General features: G+C 40.0%; 1 protein-coding gene across 1 annotated transcript in view; it reads right to left on the reverse strand.

Annotated features, from left to right (window-relative positions):
• Positions 1-7,427: 7,427 nt before the first annotated feature.
• LOC144665029 (uncharacterized) overlaps positions 7,428-17,781 on the reverse strand; it is a 50,634-nt gene continuing 40,280 nt past the window's right edge. Inside the window, 2 exon segments of the mRNA XM_078526211.1 lie at positions 7,428-11,375; positions 11,893-11,960. Of these exon segments, the coding sequence (XP_078382337.1) occupies positions 7,839-11,375; positions 11,893-11,960 (3,605 nt within the window). The 3' untranslated portion in view covers positions 7,428-7,838.

Here is a 17,781-nt window from a genome sequence, read left to right on the forward strand (position 1 = left end):
TTTGATAATTTTTTACAGGCTCTTCAAGAGGAAAGTCGAGTGTTAGTACCATTTTTACTTGGAACGGCGTTCAATGTCTATTCAAGTTGCCCTGGTTCTAAGGCAAAATCTGTGGAACGAACGCTAAAATACTGTAGCAAGCACGCGACTGACACCCGCTCTTCAGTGTCAGTCGGGGGAATAAGTGCCAGTTTTGGCAAATCTTCGTTGAAGCATTCGAAGAATTTCCGAATTATTTCATCCAATTAAATACAAGCGCGAGCGCTTACTGTAGCAAGCACGCGACTGACGCCCGCTCTTCAGTGTCAGTCGGGGGAATAAGTGCCAGTTTTGGCAAATCTTCGTTGAAGCATTCGAAGAATTTCCGAATTATTTCATCCAATTAAATACAAGCGCGAGCGCTTACTGTAGCAAGCACGCGACTGACGCCCGCTCTTCAGTGTCAGTCGGGGGAATAAGTGCCAGTTTTGGCAAATCTTCGTTGAAGCATTCGAAGAATTTCCGAATTATTTCATCCAATTAAATACAAGCGCGAGCGCTTATAATTACGAGTACTCCGAAAGCCGTCGCGCGTACAAATACGTCATGTTGCTTAGCAACTTCTGGGACGAAAACCGCGGGCTCAGTCACTTCTCAGGGAAGTGATGTCGCCATCAACTAGCACTTGTTCCCCCGACTGTCTTCTCGCGGCTCGTACATCGCGATTGCAAAATGCCCGCGCTCTCTATTTTCGTGTTCGTTCCGCGGATTTTAGAGCAAATGAGAGAATTTTCGCAGTCCACGCTGGTTCAAGCAGTCGCAAAAACTCAGTGTTATACATAGTTACCATTCATTTACCAACGTGGCTAAAGTGTGAATGATTTTCTCTCAGTTCTCTCTCTCTTCTGAACAAAATAAAGAAATTTCGCTTAAATCCCAAGCACTAGAGTTGATAATAATTTAGGGAGCAGCGTGGCCGAGTGGTTAGAGCGCCGGACTTGAAATCCGGAGGTCGCGGGTTCAAGTCCCGTTCTGACCACTAGCTGGTGTTGTTTTCGGTAGCCCCGAATTCAACTTCTCGGTTACGCTTGTAAATAGCCAACTGGTCTGCCTCCTGCCAGTTGGGATTCTTAATCATGTTTCGTTCATTTACAATATTTGTTTTAGAGTTAGTTTACATTGGCCCTGAAAAGCCCCATTCTGGGAGTGGTCAATTACATGCATACATACATATACATACATAATGTTTTTTCTTTTACGAATTTCTTAGGGATTCCAAGCGACCGTACGGGAAAAAGACTTTTACAGCTCACATGTACAGAACACCATAGCCGTACGGAGAAATTCTGGCATCATTGGCGGTCCAAACCGTTACCCTTTTATGTAACATTTGACAGGAAAGGTAATTATTTCATTTACCTTCGAGGAAATTTTACGCATTTTACATACCTACAAACGGTTAAAAAAAGTGACAGCTAAGCTGTTATCTGCTTTTGGATATTACAGGGTTTCTTTCACCGTGTCATCTCGCCAGAAACTGAAAGGGATTACCATTAAAGCTCTATTAAGGCCCCCGGGAGGCTTATTTCTCTTCGAGACCTTTTGAGAGGGGGCGGATAATAATAGAGCTTGACCGCTCGTGCTTCAATTTGCCAGCTGGTTAGGCAAAATCTAATCGGCGCCGTTTATTTGACAAAATCAGCCCGAACGGATAATAAACTTTTTTACATTTTTCAATCAGACCGATTTTAGTCGCAATCTAATCTTGGAAACTGAAAATCCAGCTGACAATTCGGAAAACGTAAACGGCGACAATAAGTGCAGTTTAAAAGTTTAAAAACTGTGTAGCTAGACTTATAAGTGAATATTTAAAAGAACACAATTTGAAAATTGTAGCTTGGTTACTTCATTATTTTCAAGTGATTTTTTAGCTTGTAGATGATTTTATGCTTTTTATTTATACAATTAAAGTATATTTTAACCATGTTTAACAAAAAAAAAAACAGGGTGGAGTTATTTTATTAAGTAAAGTAGCACTAGCTTGGAAATAATTCTTTCAGTATTGACATTTTCAGTAAAGCTAAAACTATGATGTATTTAGATTCGTTGGTAGCCATTAGTTTGAAAATTGAAAAAGAAAACGTAATCTATTTAAATGAAGCGATAAAAAAGGTCAAGAAAGTCTGTGCGTGTTAAAACTGACAATACAGAGTCAATACAGATCGATGTTTCTCAATAACAAAATAATAATAACAGCACAACTACCTACAAGTACTTGGGTGTCCATTTAGATCTTACATTGAATTTTGAAACCCACTTCAACAAAACCTACAAGAAAGCGGCCGGAAGAGTCAATCTGCTGCGGAAAATTCGTTCTTCCATTACTTGTGCAGCTGCAGAAAGCATTTACAGGTCTATGATTATGCCTGTTTTTACCTACTGTAGTCTAATTACACTAAGCTATTCGAATTCACGCAAGCAACTGATTCGCAGAATCGAACATCGTGGACTAAGCTGCATATCTTCAGGTCTGGAAAGAAAGACTGAAATCCGTCTCTGTGTTCTTGATTGTCTACTTGGAAATGCGTGTACTCCTTTTAAGAACTATTTTAAAAGAGTTAATCACAGTGTCAATACGAGGAACAGATTTTCCTCTATCGAACTGCCGAAAGTAAAGCTAGAGTTTGGCTGGCGGAGTTTTTCGTTTTTAGGAGCCTCCGTTTTTAACAGTTTACCGTCGGACATGAGAAATATGAACTCTAGGCTTCTATTTAAACAAAAAGTTAAAGAACATTTTTATTTATACTTTTTATTCATAAGCTTTTATATGTTTTTGACTACTGTAGTTTTGACATTTTTAAACTTTTTAACCTTTTTAAATTTTTAAAATCTTACAGGACCCCTAAGATAACAGTACTCTCAAGTACTGATGGGTTAATCCTGTTAAAAATATTTGTTTTTTATTATTATTATTATTATTATTATTATTATTATTATTAATAATAAAGATATTTTAGCAGGGAGCCCACGTCACAAAAAGGTGGTTTTCAGTGGGGCCCTGCATAAAATAAATAACAAATATGATAAAAATGGTTAAAAGTGAATATTAAAAAATAGAAGATGTAAAAAGTTAAATTTAAAAAAATGAATATAAGAAGAAGCTTATTTACTTATTAACTACAACATAACACACATATGATGAGATAGGTAAGACCACCCCCCTCCCCCCCCCCCCCGGCCCCCGCTCCTCCTGCCCTATCAATGTGGGTTTGCGAGAAAGACTGTGCCGGGTGGTGCCGGGTTGCGTGCCAACTAATTGGGACGCTTTCTTGAAATGTCGGCTGAGTCCTTGAAAAGATGTCATAGAATCGCTAAATAAACTTATGAATATGAACTTATTAAATGAAGTTTATGAATATAAACTTATGTTCTTGTGAATATGAACATGGGTCATGTGACACTCCTAGTTCTTTTGGACCTCAGCGCCGCCTTTGATACTGTGGACCATGACATTCTTATACATAGACTTCAGTCACTGCTCGTCTTCAATGGTTTCGATCCTATCTGAGAGGTCGATCGCAGCAGGTTACAATTAATGGTGCGCTATCGAAAAAGTTTGGCCTAGAATGTGCCTCAGGGTTCATGCCTTGGTCCCCTGCTTTTTACCATCTACGCTAGCAAACTTTTCAGTATAATCAGTAAATCTCACCTGCCGTCTGCACACTCGTACGCAGATGATACTCAATTATACTTGTCGTTTCGCCCATCAGAGAGCACGTGTGAAGCTGATCTGAGGCGCTAGATGCTATGGAGAAATGCATCTCTGATGTTCGTTCATGGATGATTAATGATAAGTTGATGTTGAACGATGAAAAGACTGAGTTTCTGGTGATCGGCACGAGCAAGCAGCTATCTAAAGTGTCTGTTAGCGGTATTAGGGTTGGCGATGTTGATGTAATTCCCGTATATTCGGCAAAAAATCTGGGCTCCTGGTTCGACTCGCACATGGATATGGCAACGCATATAACAAAGACCTGTGGTAGTGCATTCTTTTATCTGTATAATATCCGACACATACGGAAATACCTTACCAGTGAATGTACTGAGAAACTAATTCATGCATTTATAACCAGTAGGTTAGACTATTGCAACAGTTTACTCTATGGAGTTCCCGACCATCACATGAATAAACTCCAACGTGTCATGAATGCCAGTGCGCGATTGATCTTCTGCGCACCTAAACACTGTCATATTACGCTGCTCCTTAAACAACTTCACTGGTTGCCTATCCGCCTACGTATCGAGTTTAAAATCCTTTTGATCACCTTTTAAAGTACTCCAGGGCTCAGCCCCTAATTAAATATCTCATCGATTTAATTTCTGTTTTACCGCCATCCCGCTATGATTTACGGCGAAATAACAAGGGAATTCTTCTGAGCACCCCAAAGCGTTTCACAAAAGCTACCATGGGGGATCGATCATTCCTGGCGGCAGCACCACGGCTTTGGAACAGTCTTCCCATCAGCATTAGATCTGCATGCACTCAAAGTGATTTTAAACAGAAACTTAAGACATTTTTATTTAGCAAGGCATTTTGTTAGTTTATATTAAGATTTTTTTTAAATACTTTTTTCTGCAAATTATTTTCTTATAGCCAATTGTAAATAGTGTAGGTTTCGCTTTTAATTTTCTAAAGATTGTAATATTTTCTTATTTTTGTATCTATTGTAATGTTTGTAATGCGCATTTGATTATTTCATAGAAAATGCGCAATATAAATATTAAATATTATTAAACACAATAATTTTAATTGGAACGTTCGCTGTTTTAAGTGCTACGTAATTACATTGACAAGGAGCAGACCATTACTTGTAGGCAGATATTTGCAGAACACGTGGTGGGCTCTCGGTCAATAAAAAGCTTGAGAAAAATGCATGGAATGACAATACACTTTGATACAATGTCGTTATTCATCCATTGACGAGAGATTTGCTATAATTTGTTACGTTTTTTTTACAAGTTTGCATCAAATCGGATCATATATAAAATATTGTTACTGGGAAATTTGATTGGTTTTAAAGGTAAGTGTATATTATATACATTGGTTTAAAAACGTTTAAGTCTAGACTTGCTACAAGTCGACCTCACGAGTTAAGCGAGCAAAGCGGCCAGGCGAGCGAGGAAAAAATAAATAAGACATTCACCTTAATTTAATAACGTTGTCATATTAAAACGAAAAATGAAAAAAAAGCCAAATAGGAATTCATTAGCTTAAACAACAGAGCTGAATGCATTTACAGGAGACTCGCGAGTTTGTATCTGTACACATATTGAAAATCGTAATTATAATATATAGATTTAGGCAAGCCTAAAGGCGGAGCTCCCCAGTTTAATTTTCACTGGAGCTTACAATGTTTTCATTCTAGTGAATAAGCGGCCAAGGTTCTAATGTTTACGGCGGTTCATAGGTGCAAGACAAATTTAAATCGCTCACGGTTAAACTGGATGTCTGCGGTACGACAAAAATAATAATCTTAAAGCAGGGCAAATGTCATTACTCATGGCCCGAAAAATTACTATAGAGTACAGTAAATTATCTGCTTTCTAGCATAGGCGTACGGGCACCTTCGGACCTGGGGGGGCGGCGACCTTATTGCCCGAAAAAAAAAATGGCATGGGTTGAAAGCCGAATAAACAGGCATACGAAATGGACAACAGAACGTACGTTAAATTAATCTCGTGACGTTGCCTAAAGATGTCAATGCAATGAATCCTTTTTCTTCGGAAATTTGTATTTATTCACTTTAGTTCAGCAAAAATAAAAGTATTTTTGGTAGGCAATTTACATTGTTTTTCCCGCACTTGAAAGTTATTTAAAATGCGTGAAACATTTAGAAGATGAACGGGTTGAAACATATTGTTGAAAGTTTTGAGCTCATTTGAGTCAAAAGCATTAGCTTCCTTACATTTGTAACCGTATCGCAGCTTTGTTTTTAGGTCCACCGCTCGCAAACGTTCAAACTATGGAAAAGCTTATTGCAGCTGAATCATGCAGAATTTGCGAGAAAATCGAATATGATTATAGTAATTTGCAAGAGGAAACGAAAGCAGATTAATGAGAAATTTGGACTTTGAACCACAAAGTTCGGTATATTTCCAATATTTTTTTCTGTTGATATAATTCGTTTTGATTGTAATTTTGAGATTTGTCTGCTTATTTTCTATTTTTTCTCTGGCTTGTTGCCCGAATTCTTAGCGTTTTGCCCGAAAAATTTTGGCACTGGGGGGGCTGCAGCCCCCCTCGCCCCCCCCCCGCCTCGTACGCCTATGCTTTCTAGCAATAGAAAATAGTATCACGATACTGTTATAGTTTCGCAGCAGTTTAGTAGACCCCACCATATCTATTACATTGATATAGGATATATTCGACAATTTCACAGAGCCTGTCGGATTAGCTCAATCGAGAAGGTGCAAGTATGCGGCGCTGGAGGTCGTGAGTTCAAATCCCAGAGCAGTCCGGTTTTTTTTTTACCCCGTAGCAATAAAATGGTTTGTTAATTATATCAACCCGATTTAGCTTTCGAATGCTCCTTCATGTACGACGCTGGCTTTACAGATAGACACGAAAGTCATCGATCGATTATGGCTCTCAATGTCCACTTTTTTGGCGGTCGATTACTTTCTACACGTAATTGTCAGCCACATTTTGTTTCTTTGCTTCTTGTTTTTCTTTTCAAACCCCTTTAAATTTTAAAGGCCGCCTTTATACGGCCTTCTTGCTTTACTCTTCCCTGTCTTTCTACCATCAAACTATGGCCGCCATGCCGCTAGCCATGATGATCATGAAAACTCAAATCGACAGTGTTCCTTCTTCTTCCTTCTTTCTTTCATGGATATGGTGCTCTGCTCTGCGGCCCTTCGGGCCGCTGGAGAGCTCCGCTATAAATTGATTTATGTGTATTTTTAGGCGTTTTGAGGCCGTTTCTCCCGATGAATTCTAAACATGTCGTTGTAATGCCTAATTAATTCCTATTTACCTTTTTTCATTTTGTTTTTTAATGACAACGTTATTGCAATTAGGTGTAAAAAAAAAGACGAAGGACTTCATTCAAAGTCTAGTTTAAGTCGTCTATAAAACTTATCTATCGTCTTCCTTTATATCCTAAATACGTAACAACTTTTAAAAATATATATGAAAACAAATTTCATGTCTGATGTGCGATTTTAACGTGAGGTCAGTCCAGTTGATGCAGAACTTCCCTTGACTGTCTTTTGATGTCTAACCTGTGAGAAAAAAAAAGAGAGAGCTAGGCTATTAACTTTTATTCATAGCAGCTATCACCTTCAAAACTGTCTTATTGTGCCAAAGAACATTTACTCCAGAGAATTCTGATGTTAAAAGTTGAAAACAAATTCTATCTTGCATGTTATGACATGTTATGACTGAATAACAAAAATACTACAAGCAAACTGTACTGCACACTAACATCCATTAAAATAGCCACACCGGGTTATGATTGATCCAAAGACCCACTTGATCATAAAAGTACTGCTCAATACCTCTCATTTAAATAGCCACATACCAGGGTCTCATCCACAGAATCATAAGCTGGTATCAGTCTATAAAGTATAGTGAACAGTAAAAGTACTGCTAAGTAACTTTTATTTGAATGTTGACACATTAGGGATTTATCCACAAGCTAAAAGATAAAAACAAAGTCGTCGACTTGCGGTCCAACGGGAGTGAAAGGATTTATCAGCCAGTTAGAATAGTGAAGCTGACAATGACTTCTTTGTTTAGCTGGTTATGTTTTGTTGACACCGCAAGCTTGATGTACGTCTAGAGTAGAAAGTTTATTTTACAGTTTATCATGCGATATTCTTTTACCTGGCGTTGAAGACATCTTTTTCCCTTCAAAGCATTTCAGTGTGACGTCATCTCCAATCAGCACAAATGGAGCCCACTGGCGAATCTTACCGAAACCTTTCGATTCTCTCATGTAATTTGTGGCGCAGCTTAAAGCTTCACTGGCTTTCTTGCCTTCAACTAAACGTTCGTAGAAAACGCGCATGAACTCCAGCGTCGTCTCATCCTCAAGTGCCCACAATGACACAAGGACAGATCGGGCCCCCGCACCCAGAAACGCTCGGGCAATTCCGACCACACCCTCGTCCTTGATCTCGCCTCGCCCACTGTGGCAGCAGCTTAGAACCACAAGACTTGCTCTTAGACCAACACTCAACACATCTGACATGGTCAGCAAGAATTCCTCTTCCCTGGGGATTGGGGACTTCCGTGAAGTATTTGGAGACAATGCAATCTCGCCAGTTTCAATGCGGCCATGAGCTGCAAGGTGTATCAGAGCAACAGAGTTAAGCCTCTTCAGAACTTCTTCTTTCGTAGCATCTGAACCGATGAGAGGTGAGCTCTTGGCAATTGCTGCCACCATTTTTGCTTCTTTTCTGGCACCTGGAAGTTGAACTAGTTTTGGTTTTCCGAGAATGTCGACAACTTCTTGCACCCATGGATCTCCTACAATCAGCGCACCGCTTTTGCAGTGATGATCGGGTGGGGCATCCATGATCATCTTCAAACAGGTCAGGGAAGGAATTACACGGATTCTGAAAGATTCGCAAAGGTAGCGGGACTCAGCATCCTGTAGTGCAGCAAAGGGAACCAGGAACAACGGGCCATCGGGTACAATAACAAGCTCATTTCCACGAAGTTGGTCAAATACTGGAGAAACAATAACATTATTAAGGGCAGATAGGCAATTCTTTTGGACAGAAGGTGGAGTACTTGATTCTGTTTTACCATCAACTCTCATCTGACGCAGATTTTTTCCTGCGCTGAGAAGTGAAAAATCAGGCTCTTGTACTGTCAGCAGGTCATCTTTGTTGTCAAGTGCATCTAGTGACCTGTCCTCGCATCTTAAGCCTGAACGAACTCCGATCTCTTTGTACGTTTTCTTTATGAATGAATCCAAATCTTCGCTTGGGTTTAATTTAAACCAAGATTCGACGTTTTGAACACTGAATTGGACATTTTCTCCATTTTGCAGCAACCATACGTTAATGTCATTTTCACCAACTGCTAGAAAAACAGTGTTGGAAGGGGCACAGGTTAATAAATCAGCATGTATTTCTTCCTGTGAGACTTGTCCATGCTGATGTACCTCAAAACCATACTGTGATACCAGAAGATCAACTAGAGCTTGAGCGCGTCCCTTCTCAGCAGCTAACATAGCTTCGTCACTCCTGTCCAATTCTAACAGAACATTCCAGAGCGCCGTGTATGTAATTCGACATTCATTTCGTAAGCTGATTTTCCACTCATCCTTTGAGCGAAGCAGGCTTCGCACATGATTATACTTTTGTACGCTGGACTGATACGAAACAGCAGCATCGCTTAGAAATCCCAAACGATGTAAGCAATTTCCTTGACAGAGATATGCACTTCCTTCTTCACAGATGTTTCCCGTTTCCTTGCATATAATTAGGTGTTGCTTGCTGAACTCCATGGCCTGTTGCAAATCACCGAGACAAAGAAATAGATGGCTCAGTCTCAAACAAGCAGTTCCTTCCCCAGCCCTGTTTCCAATTTCCTTAGAAATGACCAAGTATTTGTTGTAATACTCCTTGGCTTGTTCCAAATCGCCAAGACATTGCTGTATCTCACCAAGATCTCGATATGCCTGTCCTTCTTCAGCTCTGTCGCCAAGTTCCTTGAAAATACTTAAATGCTGCTTGTGATAGTTTACTGCTTCTCCATACTTTCCCAGACGTTGATACGCCACACTCAGATTTCCATACGCGCGTCCTTCTCCAGCCTTGTCTCCCACCTCCTTGCATATTGTCAGATTCTTGTTGTAGAACTTTATAGCTTCTTTAATGTTGCCAAGACGTAAATAACTGCTGCCTAGGTTGCCAAAACTAGTTGCTTCCAGAGCTCTGTCTCCTGTCTCTTTGCAAATCGCCAAACCACGGTTGTAACATTCAACAGATTGTTTAAAATCACCGAGACATTGATATGAGATGCCAAGATTCGCAAAGGCCACCCCTTCTCCTCCCTTGTCTTCTAGCTCTTGGGAGATCTTAAGGGACTCTTGGTAAAATTCAATGGCTCGCTTAAAATTGCCAAGTTTTTGATACGTTATTCCTAAATTTGTATTTGGAGCTATTTCCCCATGTCGGTTTCCCAATTTTTTGCAAATGGTTATGGACTGGTTTTGATACTGTATGGCTAGTTTGTAATTACCAAGACTATTATGCGCACCCCCAAGATTGCAGTAGGCACTCTCCTCTGTTTCTCTGTCTCCCACTTCTTTGCTGATAACCAGACCCTGTTCGAAATACTTCATGGCCTCTTTGATGTCACCTAGACAAAAATAAGCGTTTCCTAGACTTACATATATAGAAGCTTCCAAAGCTCTGTTTCTAACTTTTCGGCTAAAGGCAAGGCAGCGACTGACACATCTAATGGCTTGGTTAAAATTGCCCTTCTTCAAATGTACATTACCTAAATTTAGCCAGGCTTCTTCTTCTGCAGCTTCATCTTTAAGTTCCTTTCTAATCTGAATGCATTTCACGATGTATTCCTCTGCTGTTGTGAAATCACCAGCTTTGATACATAAATTACAAAGACAGCAACATGCATCTGCTACCCCAACCTGGTCTCTAACTTCCTGGCAAATGTGCAGGTAAATCTTGAAGTGCTCGCGTGCGTTTTTGAAATAATTTAAATGTTTATACATCAGGGCTATACGTGCGTTTTCTCTTCCTTCTTCAGGTCTGTCACCCAGCTCCTTGCAAAGAAGCAAGCTTCGTTGATAGTACTCCAGGGCCAATTTATAGTTACCAAGTTTGTAATATGCATTGCCTAGACAAGTGCAATTGGCTCGTTCTTCTTTCTTGCGCTTTTCATCTTTGCAAATATTTAGGCATTCTTCGTAGTACTTTATGGCTTTTGTAAAATCACCATCATCTGCATATGTACTGGCTAGATTGTGACAAGCCCAAATCTCACCCTTTCTGTCTCCAAGACCCTTGCAAATAGCATAGTACAGCGTTAAGTGCTCTCTGGCTTCTTCTGGCTGGCCAAGCTTGTGGTACGCAGTGCCTAGATTGCAAAACGCAGTTCCTTCTTTCGTAACGTCTTCACGTTCCTTGGCAAGAGCCGAGCATTGGTTGAAAACCTTGATGACTCGCTCGGGGTTGTCAACAATGAAACTGGAGATGTCTTGGTTTAATCCACCAGTGTTTTCTTTTATTTCGTCTTCCTTTCTCTGTAGGGCGCACTTATTCTCCACATACTGTTGGTTTCTTTTTCCTAGTTTCGTCAGCTCGTCAACAGACTTGCTCTTTACTTCCAACAAACCTTGGTTTTCTTTCTCGATCTGCATACAGTCAAGAATGATAACAGTTGTAACAGTATGATAACATGTATGATAGACATTTTCATGCCATCTATCCCGTCACAGAACATTATTGGTTGGTGAACCAGTGCTCTCCGTGCTCGCGCCGCCTTCCTGGGCAAACTTTAATATAGTGCTCTCATTGCCTAATTTTGTCATTTGGTACTGGTCCACTCAGTTGGGAAAACTTAGCAAATTTAAAATAACTTACACTGCGGCTGAAGGTAACGCTACATTGGACTTCTATGTACAAGAATCTCTTCAGGGCGAATTTTTCAATCATTTCGATAACTAGCACCACCCGAATAATAACACAGACTTTGCGATCTCGTTTCCAGGGCTAGGCCGCGATCCTAGCTGTTTGTAGGGTATGATATTGCGTGCGGGCGCTGGATGCGAGACTGACAAACTTTGCATTTTTGCGATGTTTGTAATTAATGTACAGAAAATAAGGGAAAACTATTTAATTGTTTTTATAATTGCGTCCAGAAAAGGATACTGCTAACCCGTCGTCACACCACTTGATTGCCTCTTCATACAATCGTAGTTCCTTACAGGCCTTAGCTCCTGTTGGTATTAGGTGAAAGGATATCGATTATGTTAAGGTGACATCAGTTTAGAAAAGAAAAATTTGAAATTGTACAACCAGATATTATAAATGACGTTCTTTACCAGGAGAGACTCCCTAATAACACTGACACGAGTGTTTTAGTTAATAATTGGTTTTGGAATTGTTGCTTAAAATACAAGAATCTCGCAACCATTTAAATTATTTAGTGTGTCTCATCTCCAGCTAAATATGTAAACGTACTGTTTATTATTGGTTATTTCAGGTCGTTTTTTTGTAGAGGACGGCGAAGAAAAGTACCAAGATGTATTATGCACGTGCAGAGCTATTGTACTGCTCATGAATTGTTTGACGAAGTTCTCGTTGCCGTCGTCGATTTTCGGAACAATCGGACACGTTGTGGGTAAAGGAACAGTCGGACACTCGTTAACACAATAAGAGATTTTGATTTCTATTGGCTTTATAGAAATAGCACCAGCATCAAGAACATTCCGAATAAATTGTCACGTGATCTTGGCTGGATCTTGTTCCCAGCAACATTCTCACTCAGTCAGCGGTCAATTCTTATAGACGGGATTTCGACAAAAAAGACAATAGTGTCTTTTACATCTTCACACGAACAACAATACGACCATAGTGTCGCATGAAAGAATGTATGCAACTTTTAAAACAAAGCAAAAATGTAAGCAAAAATATCTCCCGATTGGCGAGGAAACTTGAAAAACAAACCAAGATTGAGCACACAAAATAGCTGTAGCCTGCGAAGACAGCCTCCTATCATTCGCTCCCTGAGACATTTTCGCTTTCACTTATGTCCAGGATTGAAGCAAGGTGTTGTTTAACAAGTACCTCATGTGAGACAGTTTTGGCCATTTTAATGTTACTTCTTATTTCAATTTGACAGAAGTATGTGTGATTTGGCGAACTTTTATCAGTGAGTACACTTTGTGATGCTTATCATTATGATAAGGAGTGTGCATCTCGTTAAGCCTGGTTTTTACTAGCGACGCAAGCACAAGCGCAAGCACAAGCGCAAATGCATAAGCATCCAAATGCAATGCGCTTGTGCTTTTGCTTGAGTCAAAGACGTTTTCACGGAGAAATAAGAGCTGTTATCCTTGCGCTTGTGCTTGCGTCGCTAGTGAAAACCAGGCTTTAGCGCTCAATCCTGGACATATCTTGTCGCTTTACCTCTGAAAATAGCCTTCATGTAAGTAGGTTGGAATTCCCTTGCTTGTTTTGCATCCTTGAGTGCTTCCTGAAAATTACCTGTCATCAAAATATGACATGTAGATATAAGCACGTTTAGTGTGCATAGGGCTACCTCGCCTATGTAATTAAAGCTGAAAAAAGGCCCACAGAATGATGGCTAAGGGCTGGGGATTGTAGGTAAACCCTAGAAATTTATTTACTTGCCCAAAAATTCGCGGGATCCATTTATACAGTTGGTTAGAGAGAGGCACTGTAATAGCAGGGGGGGGGGGGGGGGGCAGCTTAGCTTTGTGGGGGCCTTGGGATACGGAGCGTGCGCAAAGGAACAAAACCTGTTGCTAAGGTGAACATTTTCCGTGCCTAGGGCTTTCCACAAGTTGCCCGAAATTATTCAAAAGTTGCTCGAAAATTCCTGAAAAAGGTGCTCAAAAGTTGCTACAAAAATCTAAAAAAGTTGCTTTTGATAAAAAAAAAAGTTGCTCGAAAGTTGCCCCAAAAAATCCAAAACGTTGTTTTTTTATGAAGTAAATTTCTCCAAATATATGCCAATTTCACTGCAAGAGAGGTATCTATAATAACATTAATTTTAAGGCAACAATTTGTTGAATTACAAGCCTTCTTTCACCGAGAAAAATTATGAAGATATCGATGACGTCATGTTTGCTGACTATTTTTTTCGGCAAACTTCGTTAATCTTTAAAAACGTTCGTATGGCCTTCGGGCAACACTCGGACAATCTTCAGAGAGGAAAGAGGAAAAAGTTGCTCGAAATATGAAAATTTGCCAAAAAGTTTCCGAGCAACTTGTGGAAAGCCCTATCAGAGCCTGTGATCAAGACTTCATTTCTCCTTTCAGTATCAAAAAATTGTCAAGACGACAGGTGACGCGATATAAAAGTTTAAAAAATGGCGCATATTGTCTTGACTTGCTGACAAATGCTCAGAACAAACATAGTAACAAATACATACAATCATTAAGAGAATTAACATATCGATAATGACACTAAGTACTTAAGTACATTAAGTACTTAAGTACATTAAGTACTTAAACGTGACCCGACGCCTGCACTACAACGTAAACTGAACAACAAACTACTTACGCTTAAAAAGACCGACGCTTTTGACAATCAACGTTACTACCGACTGCGGTGCTCAGTACCGCAACCACCGAAACTTTACGGACTACCGAAACTGCACAAGCCGGGTATACCGATGCGACCCATAGTCTCGTTCTGTGGGTCCCCTACGTACCAACTGTCTAAATACCTGACGACTATACTGCAACCTCTTACAGACGAATCCAGACGTAAACTACAATCTACTGAGAACTTTATTGACGCCATCAAGACTGTACAGATACCTGACGACTACAAACTTGTGTCTTTTGATGTGAAATCACTGTTCACCAGTATTCCACTTCAATTGGCTCTACAGTGCACCGAGACCGCTATTCAACAATCTACTGTTACATTACCGCTACCGACTGAAGACATTATGGACTTACTGAACCTCTGCCTTACATCGACTTACTTCCAGTACAACGGAAAACACTACAAGCAGTTGCACGGAACAGCCATGGGGTCGCCGGTTTCCGTTGTTGTCGCAGAAATTGTGATGCAAAACATCGAGGAACGCGCCCTTGCAACTTGCCGACAAACGATACCGCTCTGGTTACGCTACGTTGACGATACTTTTACCGCCGTACACAAAGACGAAATCGACGACTTTCACAAACACCTAAACGAACAGAACGCCGACATTCAGTTTACCAGGGAGATCGAAGAAAACGGAAAACTTCCTTTTCTTGACTGTCTGGTAAGCCGCGACAACAACAAAATACGAACTACAGTGTACAGAAAACCGACGCATACCGACAGATTACTGGACGAAACATCCTACAACCCGACTTCCCACAAAGCTACGACTATCAAGACTTTGACGAGACGAGCGCAACTAGTTTGTGACACACCAGACAGTTTATCTGACGAAAACAAATACCTTGACCGCGTTTTCCACAAGAACAACTACAATACTGACTTTATTAGACGCAACACTCACAGAACTACTGAAACTGACAGAAATCTGACATCTGTTACTACAGCGACTTTACCCTACATCAAGGGCACTTCTGAGACTATTGCGCGGATCCTACAACCCTACAATATCCGTGTAGCTCACAAACCTATAACAACGTTACGACATTTACTGACCAACGTTAAAGACAGGGACGAACCTAACAACAGACAGGGAGCGATTTATAAGATCAAATGCTCCGACTGCCAGGCCTCCTACATCGGAGAGACCGGTAGAAACTTGACCACGAGACTGACTGAACACAAACGAGCGACGAGAAATGGTGATGTCAACAATCACATTTCTGAACACCACCGACTTACTAAACACAAAATCGACTGGGACTCTGCTGAATGCTTAACCTACAGTACTAACTATTTTCAACGACTGACTCTGGAAAGCTGGTACACAAACTTAGAACAGAAGCCTATCAACAGATGTCAACAACTACCGGCACCTTACAAACGACTTATTCACGACGAAAAGAGAAGCGACAAACGAACCGCCAACAGAACGACTTAATTTGACTAACAATAGACGGAACAGAACGACTTAATTAGACTAACAATAGACGGATCGAAACTGACCAATTACTGATGACAAACTTTACACGAGTCTTACAGCCAATAACATCACGGCTTAACTGACCAATCAGCTTCAACGGACCAGACTTATAACATCATCGACTGACAACAACTTTTCACTTGACTCTGAAGATGACTTCCGCTTAGGTTGTCGAAACGTCAGTCACCAACAACAGTTCTTCTCAGAACTACTCTCACCCGGACGATCACACTATACGAACTACTGATACTCCTGGGTTCAAACCATTTACTTTATGACACTAAAAGTGTTAAAGGGACTGTCACGGTTTTTCGGTCGAAAGGACTAAATTTGAAAAAAGGTCTTCTTGTACATGAAATGCACCTAGTACATCAAGATGGGGATATAAAGTTAAGTTTTGTTGAAGGAAGTAGGGAGCCATAATAATTTTTAGGTGTTTTTCCAGCCCACAAGGACACAACTTGAAAAGTTCCTCGTGGCATCACAATAATATGGCGATTTTTAACAAAATTACCATTATTTTTTATAGTTTTTTATGTCTTTACGATTTTGAGTTTCTGAAGTGAAAATGGTGACAGTGCCCCTTTAAATTAATCGTGTGAACTCACCCAGAGAAAAATGCGCAGTCGCCCTGTTGGTGTAAAGAATGGCGTTCAGTTGGTCATCTTTACAGTTCACATCAATCCCTTCAGTGTAGAAACTTAACGCATTTCTAAATTTCTTTTTCTTGTACTCAGCATTTCCTTCCTCTTTGTAAACTTGAGCTATCGCTGTGATAAAGAGAAAATTGACGAGCAATTAGCGGAGTTTTTCCAGTAGCTAGGTTCCTAGAGGTAGTAGTCGTGGCAAAAATTTACGGTAGATTGAGAAGATTTCGAGTCGTCTTCGTCACAGAGCGCCCAGGCTCACGCTTTGACAACTCGGTCAAAATGGCGGCGTCAAAATCATAAGGAATTGTATGAAACTTCAAAGCAAACAGTGATCATAAAAATCTTCAAAATACTTTTAGGAAACAGGGGAACAAGAAGGAAATTTTCTCGGCAACAAAGGAACATGCCCTTCCCCCACCGTGAGCTTCTCATTAAAATGAAAACCAAATAGCTGAAAATGTCGAAATTTGCATTCAATTTTATGCACAGTGACAACTCTGAAAACGCTCATACAGGCGAGCCAACCTTGAGACACTGACGAAGACACAGGGAGCCCAGGCTCACGCTTTGACAACTCGGTAAAAAAGGCGGCGTCAAAATCATAAGGATTTGTATGAAACTTTATAGCAAAAATTTATATCGAAAGATAATATAATAAACAGCTAGGTAATGTCACATTTTACATGATATGTTGTCTATGCGATGTTTCTTGACTGTTCTAAAGCATTTTAACCCTATTTAACCGATATTTATAATTTTAGTTTACTCTTACCTTAATTAATGCAAGGGTGAATGCACATTTCGACATTTTCAGCTATTTGGTTTTCATTTTAATGAGGGCCTGGTCCCAATTATTTAATGACCATGTTCCCTTCTTTCATAAAACCCCTGGGGAGCCTCTTTGATCGATTTAGTAAAAATGCTATTTGTTGTTATAAAGAAAACGTTTATCTCTTGTAGTTTCTACATGTGCTAAATGAAATTTATCCCCCATTATCAGTGCATTTGGAGGTCTAATTATAATATAGTTTGCCGAAACATTTCCGCCCATCGTATGACATAAACGTTTCCTAGATTTAAAGCCGGTTTTGCGACTTTTCCATGATCAGCAAAAGGCAGATCACAGCAATGATTGTTTTCCCGGAAAAATCACTCTCACGATAAAAAAAACACAGCATATTTGATGCAAAAAAAGCACCTTCTGGCTTTGTGTCTGTATAATTTCGTTAATTCAAAAAATAATTCTGGATAAACTTCCGTCATAAAAATATTTGTCTTACCCACTTACAAAAATAAGCCTTGAAAATCGCACATTAACCGTA

This window comes from Oculina patagonica, chromosome 9, assembly GCF_052425735.1.
Source record: "Oculina patagonica isolate OP01 chromosome 9, crgOcupat, whole genome shotgun sequence".
NCBI lineage: Eukaryota > Metazoa > Cnidaria > Anthozoa > Scleractinia > Oculinidae > Oculina > Oculina patagonica.